The 24653-nt window shown below is 41.2% G+C and overlaps 2 protein-coding genes across 6 annotated transcripts in view; one reads left to right on the top strand and one right to left on the bottom strand.

Annotated features, from left to right (window-relative positions):
• The window catches only part of YME1L1 (YME1 like 1 ATPase), a 51661-nt gene extending 31731 nt beyond the window's left edge, over positions 1–19930 (bottom strand). Inside the window, exons 1-3 of the mRNA XM_021687123.2 lie at positions 19734–19930; positions 8320–8451; positions 1492–1654 (exon numbers count right to left, since the gene is read on the bottom strand). Coding sequence (XP_021542798.1) covers positions 1492–1654; positions 8320–8451; positions 19734–19766 — 328 coding nt within the window. The 5' untranslated portion in view covers positions 19767–19930. The remainder of the gene's footprint in view (positions 1–1491; positions 1655–8319; positions 8452–19733) is intronic.
• Positions 19931–20916: 986 nt separating this feature from the next.
• Positions 20917–24653, top strand: part of MASTL (microtubule associated serine/threonine kinase like) — a 37634-nt gene continuing 33897 nt past the window's right edge. For all 5 annotated transcript variants that reach the window (XM_021687149.1, XM_021687147.1, XM_021687150.1 and 2 more), the window contains exons 1-2: positions 20917–21102; positions 23904–24041. In XM_021687149.1, the coding sequence (XP_021542824.1) occupies positions 20917–21102; positions 23904–24041 (324 nt within the window). The remainder of the gene's footprint in view (positions 21103–23903; positions 24042–24653) is intronic.

Genomic DNA, 24653 nt, shown 5'->3' on the forward strand with positions numbered 1-24653 from the left:
AGCCATCAACTTTGGTGATCCTTTGAATTCCCATTGTTGACTAATGGGCCCCATCCTACTTTATACCCTTGATCCTAGGGAAAAAGTAAACAGGAGCAACAGAAACTGGTTCCCAATATCCCAGTCAGAATTCAGGGATTTTCCTAGGAATCAACAAACCCCTTCCTAATACCTCTGCCTGCTTAAGCCAAGAAAAGAGTATCAAGGAACCTTAAAAGGAAATGTAAATATGCAGACCAGAAGAGCAATACTACTACAACTACACAACAATGATAGTAACAAAAATTTTACTCTACTGAACACTTACTATGAGCCAAGTAGCATAGTATGGGCTAAATAAACTATTTAGATTATTTCATTTGATCCTGCAAAGTGAGATAAGGAGTTTTTCCTCATGCTTCATATGAGAAAACAGCAGTTTAGAGGAATAAAGTAAATGTCACAGCCACTCAGTGGCAGGACTGAGTCTGATCTTCGTCTGCTCCTCACCCGTAACCATTGAGCCTCAGGACTTCTCTCAGGAAGGAGGTAATATAACATAAAAAATAATAGAAGCAGATTTTTAATCCAAGTCCCCAAGCTCAAAAACTTCATTTTTCTCACTCTTGAATTCTTTACTTATCCTACAACCCATTTTTGAAATAAAGGCAATAGAATGATTAGTAAATGAATTAAGTTTGTACAAAGTATGGCTTCAAACCTTTACCACAAAACTAATTAAACTTGCAGTTTTGTTTCTGGGCTGTTATAGCTTGTACTGATTTTTAAAATCTGTTCTTCCATCAATAAAAAAACAAGTATTTTGATAAGTTCTAACATTCATTGTTTAAGTATCATCCAAAAAGGAATTCATGAAGCTGAAACCCCTTCTACAAACTACACACTTATTGTTAACACCTGACTGTTACAAGACTTAAATAAGAAAATATAGACATTCTTTTAAAAAAAAGGACTATGATTATTTCTTCAATGTATTCTCAGAAACCAGTATGGTTCTTGGATCTAATGTTTGTCACGTAAAATTAAAACAATACTCCGCTATTCCACAATCTGTGTAGTATGCTATAGTAGATCCTGGGACAAATAAAGAACCCTAGTGGAAAAACTAGTAATTTAGGAAGATTAAATTTCATTTGGTAAACTCTAAATACAGTCTATACTTTATTTAAACGTATTGTACCAATGTTAATTTCTTAGTTTTGACAAACACACCATATTTAAGCAGGCAGTTAACATTAGAGGAAGCCAGGTAAAGGAAAAATAGGAACTCAGTACTATCTTTGCAACTTTTCTGTAAATCTGAAATTATTCCAATATGAAAAGTTATCAAGGAAAGGAAAGGAAAGGAAAGAGGAAAGGAAAAAGGAAAGGAAAAGAATGGAACGGAACTCAGGAACCTGACACACAGTAAATGTTAATAAATGCTATCTCTTAAATTATTAGTAACTACGACAGCTTACTTAAATTGGAACAAAAAACATACCAACCTACCATATTTATTTTCAAAGAAGGACTGTGCAGAGACATGAGATGTATGCCAATGGGAAGAAATGCTCTTGCCTTTACAAAATCCAGGAAGTAAACTGTCTACCAGTTGATCAATCTGTCCAATTTTTAATTCGGATAATCCAAGGTCTCTTAAATTAAGTACAGGCTGTAAAAGATTGAGTCAACAAAGTTAGCATTATTATCAAGATATTTAACTTAAAGAGTTCTTGTTAGTTGAAAAATTATGGATTTAAAAAAAATCTAACAAAGGTATTGATTCCTCTTTTCTAATATTTAAAAACTAAATTGAAAAAAAATAAAAAATAAATTGGTGCAAATTTTTTTTTTAAAGATTTTATTTATTTATTTGTCAGAGAAGAGAGAGAGAGCACAAGCAGGGGGAGCAGCAGGCAAAGGGAGAAGCAGGCTCCCCGCTGAGCAAGGAGCCAGAAGTGGGACTCCATCCCAGGACCCTGGGATCATGACCTGAGCCAAAGGCAGACGCTTAACCCACTGAGCCACCCAGGTGTCCCTGGTGCAAATATTTTTATAGTTCTAGTTTTATGGAGGTCAGTCATGTGGGGTTTGATAAAGATTAAAAATATTTTCCAAATAGTGTCTCTAAGTTATGGACATTTAAAGCTTCCTTCAGTTTCTAATGTCCATAAACAAAAACCCATTTGATTAAAAAAAAAAAAAAAAGGGTATGCTATTACCAGAGGACATCTCACTCCTCTGGTTTCAGTGCTGAGATCCTTCTTTGAACTGAGAGGTTCTATATTACCCATATCTAACTTCTAATAAGGAGGAAAACTGAACAAAGTAAAAAATGTGTGAAAACCAGGCAAGCAAATACACTCACATTAAAACAGTTCTAAACTAACTACAAATAGGATAGAAGTGAGTTATTTTCTTGTCCACAGGAGCTGTCAGGCAGACATGAAAGACAAATAAAAATAAGCCCCAGACAGCTAAAAGTTCAAGCAAGGGAAGCAAAAATAAACAGAACAAGTAAAGTATCAGCTTCTGAAGACTGATGTGAAGTTAGATCCATAAAATTTCACACACAAAAAAATGAAGTTAGATCCATGGATTATATAGCTTTGGACTGATGTCCAGGGGTTTCTCACTTACTAGCTTTGTGAAAAATCATTCATAATCTTAGAATCAATTTCCTCATTAGTAAAATGCCTATGAAACATGCCCTGCCTATTTCACAACAAGATGGTATGGATCAATGGAAAAGATCATGCCATGCTCATCTGACATCCTAACACAAAGACAAGGATAGTTAAAGGCATGATGAAATAAAATATTTCAGAGCTCTTTATTAAAAACTACACAATTGTAAAGCATATTATTACAATGAAAACAGCAGGACTACAATACTCAAAAGCTACTTTTCAAAAGTTATCTTGGGCGCCTGGGTGGCTCAGTCATTGAGCGTCTGCCTTCGGCTCGGGTCATGATCCCGGGGTCCTGGGATCGAGTGCCACACTGGGCTCCCTGCTCGGCGGGAAGCCTTTTTTTTTTTTTTTTTTAAGATTTTATTTATTTATTTGACAGAGAGAGAGATAGCGAGAGCAGGAACACAAGCAGGGGGAGCGGGAGAGGGAGAAGCAGGCCTCCCGCCGAGCAGGGAGCCCGATGCGGGGCTCGATCCCAGGACCCCGGGATCATGACCGGAGCCGAAGGCAGACGCTCAACAACTGAGCAACCCAGGCGCCCCCTTTTTTTTTTTTTTCAGATTTTATTTATTTGACAGAGAGAGACACAGAGAGAGAGGGAACAGAAGCAGGGAGAGTGGGAGAGAGAGAAGCAGTTTTCCGCTGAGCAGAGAGCCCGATGTGGGGCTCGATCCCAGGACCTTGGGACCATGACCTGAGCCGAAGGCAGATGCTTAACAACTGAGCCACCCAGGCGCCCTCAAAAGTTATCTTTTATTATTATTTTTTTTAAGTAGGCTCCACACCCAGCATGGAGTCCAACATGGAGACTAATGCAGGGCTTGAACTCGCGACCCTAAAATCAAGACCTGATTCAGCTCTGATCAAGAGTCAGACGCTTAACCGAAGGGGCCACCCAGACGCCCTTCAAAAGCTATCTTTTAAAATGGGAAGCCAAAACGTCTATTTACAATACAAAGACTTCAAAAGGGAAATGCAGATTCTTAACTTAAAATTATTTCCCTTTCTTATTGGCTGTCAGGTCCTTAGAATGTAAAGAGAAATAAGGTATATGTAAGCACAGCAATTATCATACAACATAATAACTGCTATTACAAAGATATTTAAAACAAAAGTGGTGGGCACCTGGGTGGCTCAGCCGGTTAAGCGTCTGCTTTCGGCTCAGGTCATGATCCCAGGGTCCTGGGATCGAGTCCCGCATCAGGCTCCCTGCTCTGCGGGGAGTCTGCTTCTCCCTCTCCCTCTCCTTCTGTGTGTGCTCTCTCTCTCTAGCTCTCACTCTCTCTCAAATAAATAAAATCTTTGAAAAAAAATTAAAAAAAAAAAAAAAAAAACAAAAACAAAAGTGGTAAGAGAACAGAGAGCAACTAATTTCCTAAGTCAGATACAGCTGCACTGAGGTAACACCTACTTTGCAAAATGATGGGAAGCCTTGGGGTAAGGGACAAACAAAATTATCATCAAAGCACCTGGAATGTTTCAGATGTTGTCCAAAGATTAGTGATGGAAGAATGAACTAGATGGGCAATGCTCAAATTGTAAAGAGGCTTGTCTGAATTTAATTCTATAGCTAATATGATCAGTTTTGTTTTACTGCAAGAAAATAGAAGATAAAGATAACAAACTGGATAAAAATGGCTGATGGAACAAGAGAAAAATGGTACGAGCCTGAACCAAGCCCTAACTAAAAATAACAAATTACAGACAATAGACATACGAAAAAACCAATAGAGGATTGACAGGAAGAAGGGTTCTGAATGAACAATCTAGTTAATCAATTTATTGTCTCCTAGCTCCTCTTCATCCTTTCTGTTAGCTCCATGAACAATGATCTGGGCTCTTTAAATATTTTTTCTTTGCCAGCTGGGACAATGTTAAGCTTTGTCAGTAAAGAGCACTGGAGACTCTCTAAGAGCAAAATGTTTTTGTTCCTGGTTCTGGTGTGCTCATTCAGCAGGCTCCTATCTGGAGCACCCATGGTTTCTCTAGCATCTGGCTGCCATTTGTGTAGCTTCTCCAAAACTCGGCCCCTACAGTCAACAGCGGCTAGCACTAGCAGCTTTTCAGTAAGAGACAGTTCCCATGAACAGCTTTCCCTGCTACCAGGGATGGCAGATTTCCAGCAAGTGCAGCGAGCGTGACACCAGTGACTTAGCCATTCAGGGAGCCAAGGCCATACCTTCTTCCAATAAGGTCAAGACCTCAGCCCGCAGGTGAAGAACTCTTCCTGCCATGCTCCATCTCGGTTCTAAGAGCATTAGCTACTCCTTAAATCTTCTAGTACTGTGTATTTTAGAGTTTACTTATTACTAGCCAATCCCTAGTTATCCCAATCCCCTAAAAAAATAGGGTTTTAAAAATATTAAACTAAAAAATTACACTAATTTTTAGCATTAAACTTTCACTGTTCAAATAACTATGTGGTTTCTCTCTCCTGGTTGGAGCCAGACTGATAAAGAGGGGCTAAATCCACTGTAAGTTCAAATATACTAGAAATGTGAGAATAGCCAAGTTTGGACATCTTAATTTTGAGGTCCCTGAAATTCTCTCCAGAGGGGTATTTTAACAAGGCACTAAATAAATGACTTCAAAGATTTAAAGTGAATTTAGGGTTGGAGATATCTTGGGGAGTTATCAGCATATATATAAACACACATAGGTATGTGTGAATATGGGTAACATGACTTGGGAGAATGTGCGTAACAAAAATTAGATCATGGATAAATGCACAACACACCAAATATTTAAGGGGCTGGCAACAAAAAAAACAAGCCAGCAAAACAGAAAGAGAAAAACCATCATCAATGTAACATCACTCAATACATGGGAGTATTTTGAAAATAGTGAATGTTCAGCAAGACCAGATGCTAAGGAAATGTTTAAAAAGATGTGGCTTTTTAAAAAGGCCTGAATTTAGCGTGAAGGAATCAACGACTTTAGCAAAATAAGTCTGTAAAATGGTACAAAGTAATAGCCTAACTATGATGAGATGTAGTGTAAGAATAAAAGTTTAGCAAGTACAGTTACAAGTTCAGACTACTATTTCAAGAAGTCTGAAAACAAAAGGAAAATAAGTCAGTAGCTTTTGAAGGAAGTTGAAAGGAAGGTTTTTAAAATTACATTGTGGAATGGATGTTTGGATAAGTAAGACTTGATGAAAGCAAAGCCACCACACAGCAAAGGAGGTGAGAGTAAAGATGAGGTAGGATGCTTAAGGAGAGGGGCGCCTGGGTGGCTCAGCTGATTAAGCGTCTGCCTTTGGCTTGGGTCATGATCCCAGGCTTCTGGGATCGAGCCCCACATCGGGCTCCCTGCTCAGCAGGAAGTCTGCTTCTCCCTCTCCCCACTTGTGCTCTCTCTCGCTCGCCTGCTCTCTCTCTCTCAAATAAATAAAATCTTTTAAAAAAAAAAGGATGCTTGGGGTGCCTGGGTGGCTCAGTAATTAAGTGTCTGCTTTCGGCTCAAGTCATGATCCCAGGGTCCTGAGATCCGGGCCCATGTCGGGCTCCCTGCTCAGCGGGAAGTCTGTTTCTCCCTTTCTCACTCCCCCTGCTTGTGACAGCGAGAGAGAAAGAGAGAGAGAGAGAGAGAACACAAGCAGGGGGAGTCGGAGAGGGAGAACAGGCTTCCCGCTGAGCTGGGAGTCTGATGCAGGGCTCATGACCTGAGCGGAAGGCAGAGGCTTAACGCCTGAGCCACCCAGGCGCCGAAAATAAATAAAATCTTAAAAAACAACAAAAAAAAAGGATGCTTAAGGAGAAAGAAAAAGTTCTGTAAAGCAATAAAGAACACTCACTAAAGACAAACAACAGGACACCAATTCCGTATCTGAAACCATTAATCATAAGCCCAACACTGGCTTCTAGAGTTTAACTACTTTTCAAGCCCCTAACCTAGCAATTTCACTTAACAAAATAATCTTCAGTAACACAGACAGTAAAAGTGATGTTGTTTATAGCAACAAAAAATTGGGAACAATATCCAACAATGGGATATCATACAATGAACACTTTGAAGTCATTAAAAATATAGAAAATGGGGGCTCCTGGATGGCCCAGTCGGTTAAGTGTCTGCCTTCCGCTCAGGTCATGATCCCAGGGTCCTGGGATTGAGCCCTGCATCGGGCTCCCTGCTCAGTGTGGAGTCTGCTTCTCCCTCCCCCTGCTTATGTGCTCTCTCTCTCTCATAAATAAATGAAATCTTTAAAAAATATAAAAAGAGAGAATGTATGGCATAACAAGTCCATAAAAACTATTAAATGAACAAAGCAGAATTTAAATCAGCATATACAGAATGATCCAATTATAAAATTAAAAAGTACAGGGACGCCAGAGTGGCTCAGTTGGTTAAGCGTCCAACTCTTGATCTTGGCTCCGGTCTCGATCTCATGGTCATGAGTTCAAGCACCACACTGGGCTCCATGTTGGGCCCATATGGAGCCTACTTAAAAAAAAAAGTGTAAGAGAAAAAGAGACTTGACATGTAAATACAAAATGTTAATAGCATTATCTCTGGGGAGCAGGATCACAGGAGAATTTTATTTCTTCTACCTATATAGTATTTTCCAAGATTTCTAAAAGGAACAGAATATTGCTATATGTAGCAATTTTGATACATGTATTTTCATCAGGCAGGCTCTCTTGGACTATAATTTGGGACAGGGTTATCACCACAGGAGAAAGACAATGGATTGCCTATAGAAAGAAGCAATAGAAATTAGGTAAATGTTATAAAAGGAAAGTCTAAAGACGTTGAAGAACAAACTTTTCATCTAACTAAAATTTTATCCCAAGACTGACTCCAACCTTCCCAAGAAGTGAACACTTTTTCAACTCCTCCTCTACTATTCTTTACCATAGCCCCTGATATCAGAACTAAGAACATAAGTTACTTATGGATTAAAGAGGTTTTTAGGAAATTTAACTAGAAATGATAATGTTTTCTATGAAAAATGTATTCTGAGCTACATGCAGCTATCTTACTAATAAACCCTGTAAACACAAAGGTTCCTAGGCTGCGAATTCCCTGTATCCTAGGAAACACTGATTTTGTAATCCTCTGAATATTGAAAGTAGTTTCATAGTGTATGTATTTCACCTTTAGGTACCTATATTCTAACTGTTCAGCTACACTGAACAAGCCCATAAGGCAGCAGATGGTAACTTCTTACTATTCCACCTTCCTTGAGACTTGGGAGGTAATTATGGTCAGTTAATTGTGGGTTCACTGCTACTGCTGGAGCAATACAAAATATCTAAATGGTATCACACAACTAGTAATCTAGGAAGTGAATACCAAATACACTTCCACATGAATTTTTTTTTTTTTTAAGGTAGGGTCCATGCCCAACGTAGGGCTCAAACTCACGACCCTGAGGATTAAGAGTCGCCTCCTCTACCAACTGAGCCAGCCAGGCACCACTGCCACAGGAAATTTTTAATAAATGTTAAAAAAATAAGACAAAGTAACTTTTCTATATGTACAATAAAGTCAGAATTAGACATCTTTAATCATAAAGGAGATAAGCTGAAGACAGGAACGACCTTGTCACAAGTGCCTAACCATAGAAAGACATTTCAGACATGTTTCCAACATACTAAATCAAAAACACTGTTTCTCACACAATCAGGGTAAAAACTATTACCTCATTGCCAGCAGCCTCATGGTCAGGAACTACATCTCGATGGTGGTTTTGCGAAGCTGACACACTGACAGAAATAGATGTGTTTTTTGGTGAATGGAAGGCATTGATGAGGTGACTCAGAGGAACTGTAACCTAAAAGAAGATAAAAGTTGAAATTCAGTAGTGTGCTTTTTAAAATTAAAACAGAGAAAATCTTTTTATTGTCAGGATCTGGGATTTGTAAAATGTAAAACATACACTGTATGTCAGGACTATATATTAAAAAATGAAAACACTCAGATGTATTGCTAGCAGGAAAAAACAGGTAAATTCTTCCAGGACAGTACTCTGGCTATATGAATCAAAAGTATTAAAAATATATATTTTATTTCCCATTAATGTAATTTCTAGTAGTTTATTCTAAGGAAACAATCTGAAAAGTGCTTGTATATGCATAGATGACAATTTTCATTAAAACATTTAAAAAGCACTGGAAGAGGGGCGCCTGGGTGGCTCAGTCGTTAAGCGTCTGCTTCGGCTCAGGTCATGATCCCAGGGTCCTGGGATCGAGCCCCGCATCGGGCTCCGGGCTCCCTGCTCCGCAGGAAGCCTGCTTCTCCCTCTCCTGCTTCCCCTGCTTGTGTTCCCTCTCTCGCTGTGTCTCTCTCTGTCAAATAAATAAATAAAATCTTAAAAAAAAAAAAGCACTGGAAGAGCAGAAATGCCCACCATTAAAACAGTGGGCTAAATAAATGATACCACCACAAAATGAAGTATTTCAGACTTAAAAAAAAAAAGTAAGCACATATCCAGAATTTTATTCTTCTCAACTTCCAACCTGTTCTCATCCTATTCTAAGTCACCATTATCTATATGCAGATTTTCACAATAGCCCTCCTAACTACTCTCCCTGAACCTGCTCTATTAAAAACAAAGTCAGGGGCGCCTGGGTGGCTCAGTCTTTAAGCCTCTGCCTTGGGCTCAGGTCATGATCCCAGGGTCCTGGGATCAAGCCCGCATGGGCTCCCTGCTCAGCGGGAGGCCTGCTTCTAACACTCTCCCACTCCCCATGCTTGTGTTCCCTCTCTCACTGTCTGTCAAATAAATAAATAAATCTTTAAAAAAAGAAAAAGAAAAAGTCAGATCTCATCGCTCCTCTGCTCAAAACCCTCCAATGGCTTCTCTTCCCACTCACAATAAAAGTAGAAGCCCTAAGGACTATGACACAGAAAGCCCTCTATGGTTATTACCTCTCCAAATTTATCCACCGCTATGTTCTTCATTCTCTTTCCTCCTGCCATATTGGCCTCCTTGCTGTTCCTGGAACACACCTAGCAAGCCCTCCCTCAAGGACTTTGCATTGTTTTATTCCCTTTTGTCTAGCCTGCTCTCCGACTTCCTTCAATTCTTAACTCAAATGTCATCTTTTGAGTCTTTTCCCTAGCCAACCTATTTAAAATTTCAACAACCCTCCCCTAAAAAATATTCCTTATCCCTTTTCACTACTCCATTTTCTCTTCTTGACACTTTCAGTATCTAACACACTTTATACATAATCTACTTGTTTATCTATACGTTGTTTATTTCTCGTTTCTCTCTCTCAACCAATTCTGACACCAGCTGGTTGTCCAACAATCCAATTCTGAAATTAATTACCCAGTGTTACTGTAGAACCCATAAGTTAAAGGCTCAGCCCCACAAGTCTGTTCCCATTTCAGATACCAGTCACAAGTCCTAAGCCATTCATACTTCTGATCTACCAGCTATAAATCAGGGTTTCCTCAACCTCCTCCCCAGGTTTGATAATTTGCTAGAACAGCTTATAGAACTAAGGAATATACTTTACATTTACTGGTCTATTAAGGAAGGAAGGAAGGAAGGAAAGGAGGGAGGGAGAAAGTGGGAGAGAGTAAGGAAGGAAGGAGAAGAAAATGAGAAAGGAGAGGAAAGGAAGGGAAGGGAAGGAAGGAAAGGAACAGGGTGCCTGGGTGGCTCAGTAGGTTGAGCATCTGCCTTCAGCTCGGGTCGTGATCTCAGGGTCCTGGGATGAAGCCCTGCATCAGGCTCTCCACTCAGCCGAGAAGTTGGCTTCTCCCTCTCCCTCTGTGATCTCTCTTGCTTTCGTGCTCTCTCAAATAAATAAATAAAATCTTAAAAAAAAAAAAAAAAGGTAGGAAGGAAAGGCCAGATGAATAGGCACAGCCACAAGGGTGCAAAAGCACAAGATGTGGAGTGTACCACCCTTCTGCATGGTGAATCTTTGCACTGAATCTCACTGTTGAAGAGTTTCTATAGAGATCAATCCCTAGGCCAGCCCTCCCCTCCCAAAACCTAGGGGGTTAGGGCTGAGAGTTCCCATCCTCTAATCACTAGGTCTTTCAGGTGACCAGCTCAGCCCTGAGGCTGTCTAAAGACCCTATCCTAAGTCACCTCATAAGCATAATTCCAGGTGTGATCCATAGGGGTGCCTTAAGACACTCCTATCACATAGGAAATTCCAAGGGTTTTAGGAGCTTCATGCCAAGAAATGGAAACAAAGACCAAATATTTACTTTTTATTATATACCAGTCTCCCACCAAAATGTTAAGTCTGATGTGGCAAGGGATTTTTTTTCTCTTCTCTATTTTACTTTATTTATATAATTATTTAATGTAAAACTGTTAACAGAGTTAGGTGTCCCTGGAAAAAAGACATAACTTTCTTGACATAAGGCCCCCGAGCCATCTTATGAAAGAATATAACAGCCACTATCAGGCCAGGAGTCTAATCTTTAATCTCATCAGGGACAATAAATCAGTGGTAAAGCTCCCAGAGTTCAAAAGTGAAGACTGACCTTCTTGAGTTATCTTTGCAGGATCTAAATCCCTTTAACCCTCAGATATTGAACTAACTGGAGCCAGAAAACTGATGATACTATCCTTTGCTGGCCCTTGTGACTCTGACCTAGACTCAGTCACTTTAAGATGACTTCTGCCCCAATTCCATGATGTATTCCCCATTCCACAAGCCTCGTCATGAATATGTATGAACCCTTACCCTAAAACTTTCCCAATTTTGTTATTCAGGGAGACACTGCTTTGGGAAAGATGCCTAATGTTCTCCTTTACTTGCTGCAAGTAAAACCTTCCCTTTTCCCATTCTTTGGCTTGGTTCTGTCTCTTGGTTTGACATTCACCAAGAGACAAACCCAGTTTTCAGTAACAAAATGTTTTTACACAATACTCACATAACTTACATACTTTAGATTTTCTTTTTTATTTTATCCATACTGTATCCCAGGGCAACAATAATGCACACACAGTAGATGCCAAATAAATATTTCTTGCATAAATGAATAAATTAAATGGGTTCTTACCATACAGGCATACCTCATTTTATTGTGCTTCACTTTATTGCACTTCGCAAATACTGCATTTTTTAATAAATTGAAGGTTTGTGGTCACACTGCATCAAGCAAGTCTTTTGGCACCATTTTTCCAGTAGCATTTGCCCACTTCATGTCTCTTTGTCACATTTTGGTAATTTTCACAATATTTCAAACTTTTTCATTATTATTATATTCGTTACGGTTACCTATGATTAGTGATCTTTGATGTTAATACTGTAATTGTTTTGGGATGCCACGAACCACGCCTATATAAGACACTGTGCTTAATCAGTAACTGTGTTCTGACTGCTCCACCAATGGGCCCTTCCCATCCCTCTCCCTCTCCTTGGGCTTTCCCATTCCCTGAGACACAATACTGAAATCGGGGCAATTAATAACCCTACAATAGCATTTAAGTGTTCAAGTGAAAGGAAGAGTCATACTTCTCTCACTTTCAATCAAAATCCAGACATGATTAAGCCTGATAAGGAAAGCATGTCAAAAGCCAAGATAGCCTAAAAGCTAGGCCTCTTGTACTTTGCTAAGTTGTACATGCAAAAGAAAAGTTCTTGAAGGAAATTAAAAGTGCTATTCTAGTGAACACACAAATACTAAAAAAGCAAAACGGCTTTCTGGCTGAAAGTTTTAGTAGTCTGGATAGAAACCAACCACAACATTCCCTTAAGCCAAAGCCTAATTCAGAGCAAGGCCCTAACTGTATTTAATTCTATGAAGGCTGAGAGAGGTGAAGAAGCTGCAGAAGGAAAGTCTGAAGCTAGCAGAAGTTGGTTCATGAGGTTTAAGAAGCCATCTCCATAACATAAATGTGCAAGGTGAAGCAGCAAATACTGATATAGAAGCTGCAGCAAATTATCCAGAAGATCTAGATGACACAGATTACTAATGAATAACTATACTAAACAGATTTTCAATGTACAAGAAACTGCCTTCTGGTCTAAGATGCTATCTCCTAACTAGAGAGAAGTTAATGCCTGGCTTCAAAGCTTCGAAGGACAGGCTGACTCTCTTGTTAGGGACTAATATAGCTGACTTTAAGTTGAAGCCAATGTTTATTTACCATTCTGAAAATCCTAGGCCCTTAAGAATAGTATTGAATCTATGCTGCCTCTGCTCTATAAATGGAAAAACAAAGCCTGGTCGACAGCACATCTATTTACAATATGATCTACTGAATACTCTAAACCCCGTTAAGAGACCTACTGCTCATAAAAAAATGATTCCTTTCAAAATATTACTGCTCACTGACCATATACTTGGCTACCCAAGAGCTCTTTTGGATGTGTACAACCAGATTAATGTTGCGTTCACATCTGCTAACACATCCATTCTGCAGCCCATGTGTCAGAAGCAATTTTGACTCTCAAGTCTTATTATTTAAGAAATACATTTTGTAAAGGCTACAGCTGCCAGAGAGTGTGATTCTTCTTATGGATCTGGGCAAAGTGAACTGAACACCTTCTGGAAAAGGATTCACCATTTCAGATGGCATTAAGAACTTTTTCATAGGAAGAGGTCAGAATATCAACATTAACCAGGGTTAAAGTTGAGGGGGTTAAGACATCAGTGGAGGAAAGTAACTGTAAATGTGGTGGAAATATCAAGAGAACTAGAAGTGGACCCTAAAGATGTGACTGAAGTGCTGCAATCCCATGATCAAACTAAGAGTGATGAGTTGCTTCTTATGGATGAGCAAAGAAAGTGGTTTCTCTCTTTTTTTTAAGATTTTATTTATTTGAGGGCACCTGGGTGGCTCAGTCAGTTAAGGCTCTGCCTTCAGCTCAGGTCATGATCTCAGGGTCCTGGGATCGAGTTCCGCATCGGGTTCCCTGCTCGGCGGGGAGCGTGCTTCTCCCTCTACCCCTCCCCCTTGCTCATGATCTCTGTCTCTCTCTAATAAATAAAATCTTAAAAAAAAAAAAAATCCTTAAAAAAAAAAGATTTTATTTGTTTGAGTGAGAGAGAGTGAGTGAGAGAGAGAGCGCGCACAGGCACACAAGATGGGAGGGGAGGCAGAAGGAGAAGGAGAAGCAGACTCCCCCACCGAGCAGCATGACCTGAACTGAAGACAGACGCTTAGCCAACTGAGCCACCCATGTGCCCCAAGAAAGTGGTTTCTTGAGATGGAATCTACTCCTGGTGAAGATGCTGTGAAGGTTGTTGAAAAGACAACAAAGAATTTAGACTATTACATAAACTTAGTTGATAAAGAAGGGTTTGAGAGGATTCAGTCCAATAATGAAAGAAATTCTACTGTGGGTCAAATGCTATCAAATAGCATCACATCTTACAGAGAAATCATTCATGAAAGGAGGAGTCCATCAATATTGCAATCTTCACTGTTGTCTTTTTTTTTTTAAGATTTTGTTTATTTATTTGAGAGAGAGAATGAGATACAGAGAGCATGAGAGGGGGGAGGGTCAGAGAGAGAAGCAGACTCCCCACTGAGTAGGGAGCCCGATGCGGGACTCGATCCTGGGACTACAGGATCATGACCTGAGCCGAAGGCAGCCGCTTAACAACTGAGCCACCCAGGCGCCCTCACTGTTGTCTTATTTTAAGAAATTGCCACAGCCACTCCCCACCTTCAGTAGCCACTACCCTGATCAGTCATCAGCCATCAATTGTAAGGCAAGACCCTACCAACAAAAAGGTTATGACTTGTTTAAAGCCGTAATCTTTCAACAGATTGATGGCTGTTGAAGATGGGGGAGCCTGGGTGGCTCAGTAGGCTAAGTGTCCAACTCTTGATTTTGGCTCAGGTCATGACTTCAGTGTTGTGAGATGGGAGCCCGGTATGGGGCTCCACACTGAGCAGGGAGTTGCTTGAGATTCTCTCTCTCTCCTTCTCCCTCTGCCCCTCCCCCCACTCACGTGCGTATGTGCGCTCTCTCTAAAAATAAATGCATTTTTCTTTTTTTTTTAAAGATTTTATTTATTTGACAGAGAGAGACAGAGCAGAGAGAGGGAACACAAGCAGGAGGAGTGGGATGAGGGAGAAGCAGGCTTCCCGCGGAGCAGGGAGCCTCATGCGGGGCCCGATACCCTGGGATCATGACCTGAGCTGAAGGCAGACGCTTAATGACTAAGCCACCTAGGCACCCCAAAATAAATGCATCTTTAAAAAAAAAAAAAAAGCACAGGGACACCTGGGTGGCTCAGTCGTTAAGCGTCTGCCTTCAGCTCAGGTCATGATCCCAGAGTCCTGGGATCGAGCCCCGCACCAGGCTCCCTGCTCCATGGGAAGCCTGCTTCTCCCTCTCCCACTCCCCCCTGCTTGTGTTCCCTCTCTCGCGGTGTCTCTCTCTGTCAAATAAATAAATAAAATCTCCAAAAAAATTTAAAAAAAAAATTTTTTAAAAAAGCACAGATGATGGTTAGCATTTTTAAACAATAAAGTATTTTTTAAAGTATTACATTGTTTTTAGACACCTAATAGATCATAGTATAGTGCAAACATAACTTTTAGATACACTGGGAAATCAAAAATTCATTTGTCTCATGTTACTGTAATACTTGCTTTACTGTGGTAGTCTTCAACCAAACCCACAGTATCTTCAAGGCATGCTTGCCTACCAGGTTTTGTACTACGTGCTTTACTTATCTCATTTAATCCTTATGACGAGCATAAACATTATTATTTACTTCAGTTCAGCAAGAATTTAGACAGGTTCAGTGGCATGTTCAAAGTCACACTCAGCAAGTTAAGTGTATGAACAAAGATTCTAACCAAAATAATCTGACTCCAGGGCGCCTGGGTGGCTCAGTTGGTTAAGCGACTGCCTTCGGCTCAGGTCATGATCCTGGAGTCCCTGGATCGAGTCCCGCATCGGGCTCCCTGCTCGGCAGGGAGCCTGCTTCTGCCTCTGACCCTCCCCCCTCTCATGTGCTCTCTCTCTCTCATTCTCTCTGTCTCAAATAAATAAATAAAATCTTTAAAAAAAAAAAAAATAATCTGACTCCAGATTCCACTTAGACTTTTCATCTCATAGTTACTGATAGAGAAATAAATTCACAATATGTTGTAAAATAAAAAAATTGTTATATGTAAAACTACATCTTTTTTTAAAAAAGTATGCACACACAGGGCACCTGGGTGGCTCGAGTCGTGGTCCCAGGGTCCTGGGATCAAGTCCCGCATTGGGCTCCTTGCTCAGCTGGGAGTTTGCTTCTCCCTCTCCCACTGCCCCTCCCCCCATTGTTCTCTGCCTCTCAAACAAATAAAATCTTCTAAAAAAAAGTATGCATACACATATTTGTATAGAGGTAAAAAGTATGAAGGAGGGGCGCCTGAGTGGATCAGTCATTAAGCGTCTGCCTTCAGCTCAGGTCATGGTCCCAGGAGTCCCGCATCCGGCTCCCTCCTCAGCAGGAGGCCTTCTTCTCCCTCTCCCACTCCCCCTGCTTGTGTTCCCTCTCTCGCTGTGTCTCTCTCTGTCAAATAAAATCTTAAAAAAAAAAGTATGAAGGAATATATTCTAAAATATGATGTCTGTGCAATGAGATTATGGAGGATTTTTATTTTCTTACCTGTATTTTTCTTTTTGGCATTTTTGGCAATGAGCATGTATTACTTTTAGGGTGAGAAAGAAGCAATAAGCTCTTTTAAAACTACAGGAATCAAAATTATTTTAAGATACATATTTTCTGCCTATTTCTTTGAAAAGCTTTATTTCAGTTACAGCTCTTCTCATTCAAAAAAGGATTTAAATTGCTAAAAGATAGTTTGATCTCTTCTCAATGAAAAAGTTCACCTTTTGTATCTTTCCTAACTTCAGTGTAAATTCAGGCATATTCATGGGGTGACTGCGTGGCTCAGTCGGGTAAGCGTTGGCCTTCAGCTCCGGTCATGATCCCAGGGTCCTGGGATCGAGTCCCACATCAGGCTCCCTGCTCGGTGGGAAGCCTGCTTCTCCCTCTAATCCTCTCCCCTCTCATGCTGTTTCTCACTCTCTATTTCTCTCTCTCAATTAAATAAATAAAACCTTAAAAAAAATTAATTCAGACATATTCAATGGATTAAGCAACCAGGAATTACAAGTGTTTACCATCTTTCAAAGCATAAAATGCATAAGGGTCCTGTATGAGCCCAGTTAAGCCTGCTTATAGTACACAAAATAACTTCACCATCTCTACCAACATCACATACCACTAACTCTCCATCCAGCTGATGATAAATTCTCCTAAAATTGAGTCTTCTTGATATAAACTTCTTGAAGTTCAATTTTAAAAGGTTTAAAGGTTTAAAAAGTTTTCAACAGGTCAAGTCAGACTTCTTTTTCAAACAACTGGTAGGACTCCTCCAGATGTAAGCTAGGATGCAACAGGAAGTTACTCAAGTAAGAGGACAGAAAGCTATCAGCAGAAGAGAGGAAGGAAAGAGACAAAAGCAGGGAAGGAATAGGTTTTGTTTTGTAGAACCAACAGTTCCAGCCAAGGAGACATGATGTTTCACCTGGGAGCCCCTTGCTAGCTGTGTCTCCCCTGACAGCCCCTTATGTGAGCCAGTATGAGCTGGACTGGACCTGAGGAGCTGCAGAGAAGTCCCCCCGAGTTGTCCTGAAGTTACCTTTAGCTCATTATACTACCAAGATCTCCTAGAGATGGAGCTTTCCACCATTTTTTTGAACTAGCACATTGACATTCTGGGCATGAGTAATTGAACTGAAGTGCTTACGTGAACTCCCTGCCCCACCCCCTAATACACTGAATAAAAGCTTCCCTATACTAACCCCACCGACAGAGTGCTTTGAGAGCCATATGTCTCCTTACTTGTAACAAGTAATAAAGTTCTTTGTTTTCAACACTTCCTTGGGTTTCGTTCAGTTTGATGCATCTCAAGTGGCAAACCCCTTCCTTGAGTTTGGTTACACAGATACTGTCATATTGGTAAATAACATTTTCATACATCCGGCTGATCAAACCAGAAACACTTCTTTCCATCATCCCTCATATCCAATCCCTCATTAAATTCTACTCTTTGGGGCCGCCTGGGTGGCTCAGTCGTTAAGCATCTGCCTTCGACTCAGGTCATGATCCCAGAGTCCTGGGATCGAGCCCCGCATCGGGCTCCCTGCTTGGCGGGAAGCCTGCTTCTCCCTCTCCCACTCCCTCTGCTTGTGTTCCTGCTCTCTCTCTCTCTCTCTGACAAATAAATAAATAAATAAAATCTTTAAACAACAAAAAATTCTACTCTTTGTACAAAACAAAACAAACAAAGCTAACTCATTGCCTTCTTTCCATAACCACTGCTTCCACTTTAGTGGCGCATTATCCCCCTCCTGGATTACTGCAATAACATCCTTAACTGAAAACACTTCTACTTTTGCCCTTCTACATTCTCCACAGAAGCCAGAGTGATCTACTGAAAATGTAAATCTGATCACAGCATTCTGTGCTTAAAAACATCCAATGGTTCCCAATACACTTAAAATGAAATCCGAAGTTCCTTATTAGGGGCACCTGTGGCTCAGTCGGATAGGTGGACCGTTAAGCGTCTGCCTTCGGCTCAGGTCATGATACCAGGGTCTTGGGATGGAGCCCTGCGTTGGGATCAAGCCCTGCATTAGGGCTCCCTGCTCAGCGGGGAGTCTGCTTCTCCTTCTCCCTCTGCCCCCCCCATAAATATATAAAATCTTAAAAAAGAAAAAAAAAAAGGACCTTAATATAACTTCCTGTATGATCTGCCTAAGGCTTCTCCCCAATCTCATTTCTGTCATCACACCCTTTAATCACTACATTCTAGCCAGACTGGCCTTATTTTTGTTCCTCCAAGAAGCTAAGCTCTTCCCTATCTCAGGACCTCCAGATATCCTTGCATATACCTGAGATACCTGTTCACTTCCATTCACTCTTCACCTGGCTAACTCTTATTCAATTTTTCTTCATATCACCATCAAGATTCCACATTTGTTTTGTCCACCTGGCAGGCACATTACTGGTGCCCAACAAATAATCACTCATTTTCGATTATCCAGCCAGTACTAACAAAAAAATAAAACAAAACAAAAAAACCAAGACAGTGGGGTTACACAAAGAAACGTAATTATATGCTGAAACTAAAGTATTAAAAATTATCTTAAAATCTGAATGTGTTCACAAACTGTTCATTTGCAAAACTGAGAACTCCAAAAAAAAAAAAAAAAAACTATCAAAATGTTGCCATAAAAAAAAAAAGATTTTTAGGGGCGCCTGGGTGGCTCAGTCGTTAAGCGTCTGCCTTCGGCTCAGGTCATGATCCCAGGGTCCTGGGATTGAGCCTGGCATCGGGCTCCCTGCTCCGCGGGAAGCCTGCTTCTCCCTCTCGCACTCCCCCTGCTTGTGTTCCCTCTCTCGCTGTGTCTCTCTCTCAAATAAATAAATAAAATCTTTAAAAAAAAAAAAAAAGGTTTTTAAATGAACCAAGGATAAAACATTGTCACAAGTGATTACTCCTGGAAGAAGATAGTTAAAAACCCTGGGAATGATGTTTTTCTGCCCTATCTTTTGCTCTATGAAAAAATGGGAAAGAGGCTAAATACAAATAGTAACGCAAGCATTCAATAACTTAAAAATATGTTTATTAGTCTTTTCTGGCAAGGAAGGAAGGAAAGAAAGAAAATTCGTGGTGTTCAAATTATTACAACATGTTTGAGTTAAATTCCATTTAAAAAGGAAAGAAAGTAGTGGGTATCGGGGTTGTTACAGTAAATCCCTGGAGAGGTGATAGATGGAAAGAAAACATTACTTGCTCCCTTTACATCTAAGGCAAAGGCGTTTCCATCCTCACTCCGCACCCCCCACCCCAGAATGTCCGGCACTGAACAATGCCTAATGGATTCTCTAGTAAAAATTCCACACTATCAACTCGATAAACCAGTGTCTCCATCATATCGATCCCTGCTACATCGTCCGCCTTTTACTCTCAGCGTAGCCGCTGATCTCTTCTCAACCCTAGGACTCGCTTTGGGTTGATCGCTTCCCTCCCAGGATCCCAACCGAGAAACCGCTTCTACGAAACGCAAACGGCAAACAGGAGGGGCGAAAAAAAGGACCGGATGCCAGACTCACCTGGGGCTGCACCGTACTCGACAGGGAAAACATCTCCGGGCCCTCAGCGACCTCACCCGCCTGCCGAAAGTGCCCCTCTGTCCACGGCTCGGCGGGGAGGTGCTGAGCCCTTCTTTCCTTTCCTTTTCCCCTCTCCCCTTAGCTCTTACTCTTCCTAGAAACAGAAAATGGCTTCCCCTTCTCACAGCTGCGGCAACAACAGACAATCTGCCCCGGAAGGCAAGGCTCCAACGCAACACTACTTCCGGGGCAGGTGGGCAATACAGGGGAATACGCCGGTGGTTCCCCTTTTCCCCGACTGACGTATCTACTGCAGCAGCTGAGGTACCCTGGCCCGCAAACTAGTTGATGTTCACGTTGACTAATACAAGCGCGGGATCCCCAAGCTCTCTGGTCTTATTTTTTTTTTAAAGGGGGGACGGCATTGACCCTGTTAAATCTTTGTACACTAACTTATCAAATCTTCCAATACACTCTTCTTTTCCGACTGGGCCTTGAGGTACGATAAACTCTTTTGCTACTATTTGGTGCTCTTTATCTTCCCCACAGTAAATCGAAAATTCTTCCTGTTGGTCCTAATCCGCTTAAGTCAGGCAAATTACATCCTGTTTATCTGTCAGATGGCAGGGCCAGCCACGGGCTTCCTGCTCATCCAGCTTTTCCACATTCTCTGATTTCCACTAGCCAGACCGAAGTGGCTTACATTTCTCGCGAGGGTGCGAAGTCGCGAAGGAGTAAAAAACAGACAAAACAAAACAAAGCAAAAGTGAGATGAGGGCAGGGTCCCACCAACCTCAATTGGAGGTCAGGAGAAACCTCAATTCTGCGATTGAGATTCAAGTCCGAGCAGTAGCCCCTTCCCTTGTAGGCCAAAGACTCTGTACCTCCTCCATTATTACAAATGAAATAATAGGGCCGCCGTCACCGCCCTCGAAGAGTCTGTGGTTGGTTGGAGAATTTCCCAACGTCCCCGCCCTCACCGCCATTGGGTACTTCCGCGCGGAGGAACAGGAGGTGACCGGGCGGGACTGCGCTGGGCTCGGCGCGGCGAGCGCGGCAACGCGATGACGTCACTGACGACGGACTGCGTGGGCGGGGTCTCACTTTGAACCCAGTTGGCGGGAGTTGTGGCTCGGAAAGGGCCTTAGCTGATGCTGCTGGCTTCCGTCTGGGCTGGCTTACGATGGAGCCCACTGCGGAGAGCGAGAAGGAGAGTGAAGGAGACGCGATGACAGGGAAGTGCGTGAATAGGATCCTGGTGCCAAGACCTCCCTCCATTGAGGAATTCACCATAGTGAAGCCCATTAGCCGTGGCGCCTTTGGGAAGGTGTATCTCGGGCAGAAAGGCAGCAGGTTGTATGCTGTGAAGGTAAGAAGTCGGGGAGTAAAGAAAGGGAAAGAGTCCGGACCTTCGGCCGTCTTCCCTGCCCCCGAATTGGGCAGGCCCCAGGGCCATAGGAGCCTTTATAGCCCTGTGATATGACTTCTTTCTTGGGGTGACAAGATCGCCGGCAGGCTGGGTTGTCTCGCCTCTGCCCCACCCTTCTTTTCACACCGCCAATGCCTAGGATACGCCAGGATTTCTGAATCCTTTTTACCACCTTTACCGGGATTAAGTTGGAAACATTAAATTTGAAACAATTATTTTTTTTAAGATTTTATTTATTTATTTATTTATTTGACACAGAGAGAGAGAGAGACAGCGAGAGAGGGAACACAAGTAGGGGGAGTGCGAGAGGGAGAAGCAGGCTTCCTGCCGAGCAGGGAGCCCAATGCGGTGCTCGATCCCAGGACTGGGATCATGACCTGAGCTGAAGGCAGTCGCTTAACCAACTGAGCCTCTCAGGCGCCCCTGAAACAAAGACTAAACTGAAACATGTTAGAACGTGTCACTCCTTTATCCTTGCAGCAGTATATAACATTACAAAAGCACTCAAGAGCTTTCAATGTATTTGAGGCTCTTCTGGCCACTCTTGGTCCTCACCCACTCCATAGTTTCAGGTTACTCTTATTTCAGCACTGAGTGAACATGATAAAGGAAAGAAACCAGCAGTCTGAGTGCTGATGCAGTTTCAACTTTCTGTTCAGCATTGCTATGTGAATATCTACCAGGTATCTTGAAATTGTACTTGCCTCACATTGCCTGCTTCAACACTGAATCTTCTGTATTCCCTCTCTCCGTTTAATAAAATCACCTTCATCACTGTCATTCAGCCTAGAAACTTGAATCATTTTAACTTTCCTCTACTTCATCTATATAACCAATGTCTCAACTAGTCCTGTCAATTCTGTCTCATATTTCTTATTATCTCTTCCATTCCATTCCCAAGACTATCCAAATACAGGACTTCATTTTTCCTTTCTTTTGTTTTTTTCCTACTCCCTCCCTCCCCTTTTCCGTCCCTCCCTTCCTTTTTAAAAGTACAAGTCAATTTTTGGTAAATTAAAGATTGGGTAACTATCAACACAATCCAATTTTAGAACATATCCATCACCCTAAAAAGATCTCCTGCCTGTCTGCAGTACCTCCCTCTAACACCTCTAGCCCCAGGATACCAGCAATCTACTTTCTATCTCTATAGGTTTGCCTTTTCTCTACATCGCATGTAGATGGAATCATGCAGTATATAGTCTTTTGCATTTGGGTTTTTTGGTTTTTGTTTTTACTGGACAACATTTTTGAGATTCATCAAACCTTCATTTACATACCTAGTCTATTGGAATAGGCCTCTAAATAGAATCCCTAATTTTTTCATCCCCTCCTTAGGCTGTGGCTTGCAAGCTAAAGTCCAAACTCCTTAGAAAAGCAATCATAGGGCGCCTAAGTGGCTCAGTCGGTTGAGCGTCTGCCTTTGGCTCAGGTCTTGATCCCGGGAATCCCGCATCGCTTGGCTCCTCTTCAAACCTTACCTGACCTTTCAGACCCACTCCATTGAAATTAATTCTTCCTTGATTCATATGTTCCACCAATTTTTTGCTTTTCCTTCTACAATACCTCCTAATCAGTCATTATCAGTTGTTGAAATAAAAACACCAATTCATTTTTTCGATGAATATTTGTTGAGTATCCCCTTTGTGTGTAGGATCTAGGGTGCAGTGGTGAACAAAACAAACATGCCTTCACAGAATTTCCAATCTAGTGAAATGATAGGTGAAATCATGTTACAGACTGACTTTGACAATTTCCCTCAATTTTCTTATGGAAGGATATAAGGCTGGAATTTATAGTGTATTAATTATACACATTAATATTGATTTTATTACTCTAATGAGTCTCTGGAAGCAATATGTCTTTTAATCATCCTGACAATTGATCTCAATGTTACTGACTTCAGTTTAGTGCCCCAATTTTAATATAGATTATATTACAGTTTTGCTTCTGTACCAATTACCTTGAAATTTGAAGAGTAATTTGTTATTTTCTGTAAGACAGCATTTGAGACTGTTAACTTTCAGTAGTTTTAACTATTAAGATTTTTTTCTAGGCAAACAAACTTCCTATATTCTTCCTCTTTTTTTTTTTTTTTCTTAAAGATTTTATTTATTTTTTGACAGAGAGAGAGACAGCGAGAGAGGGAACACAAGCAGGGGGAGTGGCAGAGGGAGAAGCAGGCTTCCCGCTGAGCAAGGAGCCCGATGTGGGGCTCGATCCCAGGACTCTGGGATCATGACCTGAGCCGAAGGCAGACGCTTAACGACTGAGCCACCCAGGTGCCCCTATATTCTTCCTCTTTCTGACTCAGTTCCCATCCATCAAAGAATCAGAAGTTAAAGAAAATTTATTAGCTGCTAATTATCTGTGCCTAGGTTCCTGATTATCTGGGGGCTTATTAGGAACATTACCACCTTTGAATTTGTTATAAGAATAGTAGAATGGAATTTTTTTTCTACTAATATGTAGAGCACTAGGGAAGCATTTGTTTACTTCTCTTTTCCTTCTCAAAAGGGATGTGATACTTTTGCCACTTGATGCTAAAATAAGTAGTTCTCTTGAAGAAAGTTTAGTTTTGTTTTACCATATTAGCTGTTTTTCTGACAGTTTCCTGAGGGCAATGACAATGACATCTATGTTTTCTCTCTCTGGTTGTTTTCACAAAGGCAACTCTGAAACCTGAGAACACTTTTGTAATAAAAAATAAAATGAACGTACTGTTATGTTGTCTACCATAGGTTGTCAAAAAAGCAGATATGATCAACAAAAATATGACTCATCAGGTACAAGCTGAGAGGGATGCACTAGCACTGAGCAAAAGTCCTTTCATTGTCCATTTGTATTATTCACTACAGTCAGCAAACAATGTCTACTTGGTAAGTAAATAATTTTACATTTTTTTCTTTACACATTAGCAATCACTGAATTCATTGACTTAAGAATACAATTGGGGAGGATGGCACTTGGCTGGCTCAGCCAGTAGAGCATGCCACTGTTTGATCTCAGGGTTATGAATTCAAGCCCCACATTGGGTGTAGAGATTACTTAAAAATAAGTCTTTAAGGGGTGCGTGGGTGGCTCAGTTGGTTGAGCGTCTGCCTTTGGCTCAGGTCATGATCCCAGGGTCCTGGGATTGAGCCCCGCATTGGGCTCTCTGCTCACTGGAGAGCCTGCTTCTCCCTCTCCCTCTGCCTGCCACTCCCCCTGCTTGTGCTCTCTCTCTCCCTTTATCTCTCTGTCAAATAAATAAATAAAATCTTTTTTAAAAAATAAGTAAAAATTTAAAAATATATATAATTAAAAAAAAAAAGAATATAGTCTCTGGGTTTAGAGTACTTAGGTTTGAATTACAACTTTTGCACTTACTATCTTTATGACTTTGGCCAAGTTTCCGTACCTGTTGTATGGGCCAGGGTTCTCTGGAGAAAAAGAACTAATAGAGTGTGTGTGTGTGTGTGTGTGTGTGTGTGTGTGTGTGTGTGTGTGTG

Source organism: Neomonachus schauinslandi, chromosome 5, assembly GCF_002201575.2.
Source record: "Neomonachus schauinslandi chromosome 5, ASM220157v2, whole genome shotgun sequence".
Lineage (NCBI taxonomy): Eukaryota > Metazoa > Chordata > Mammalia > Carnivora > Phocidae > Neomonachus > Neomonachus schauinslandi.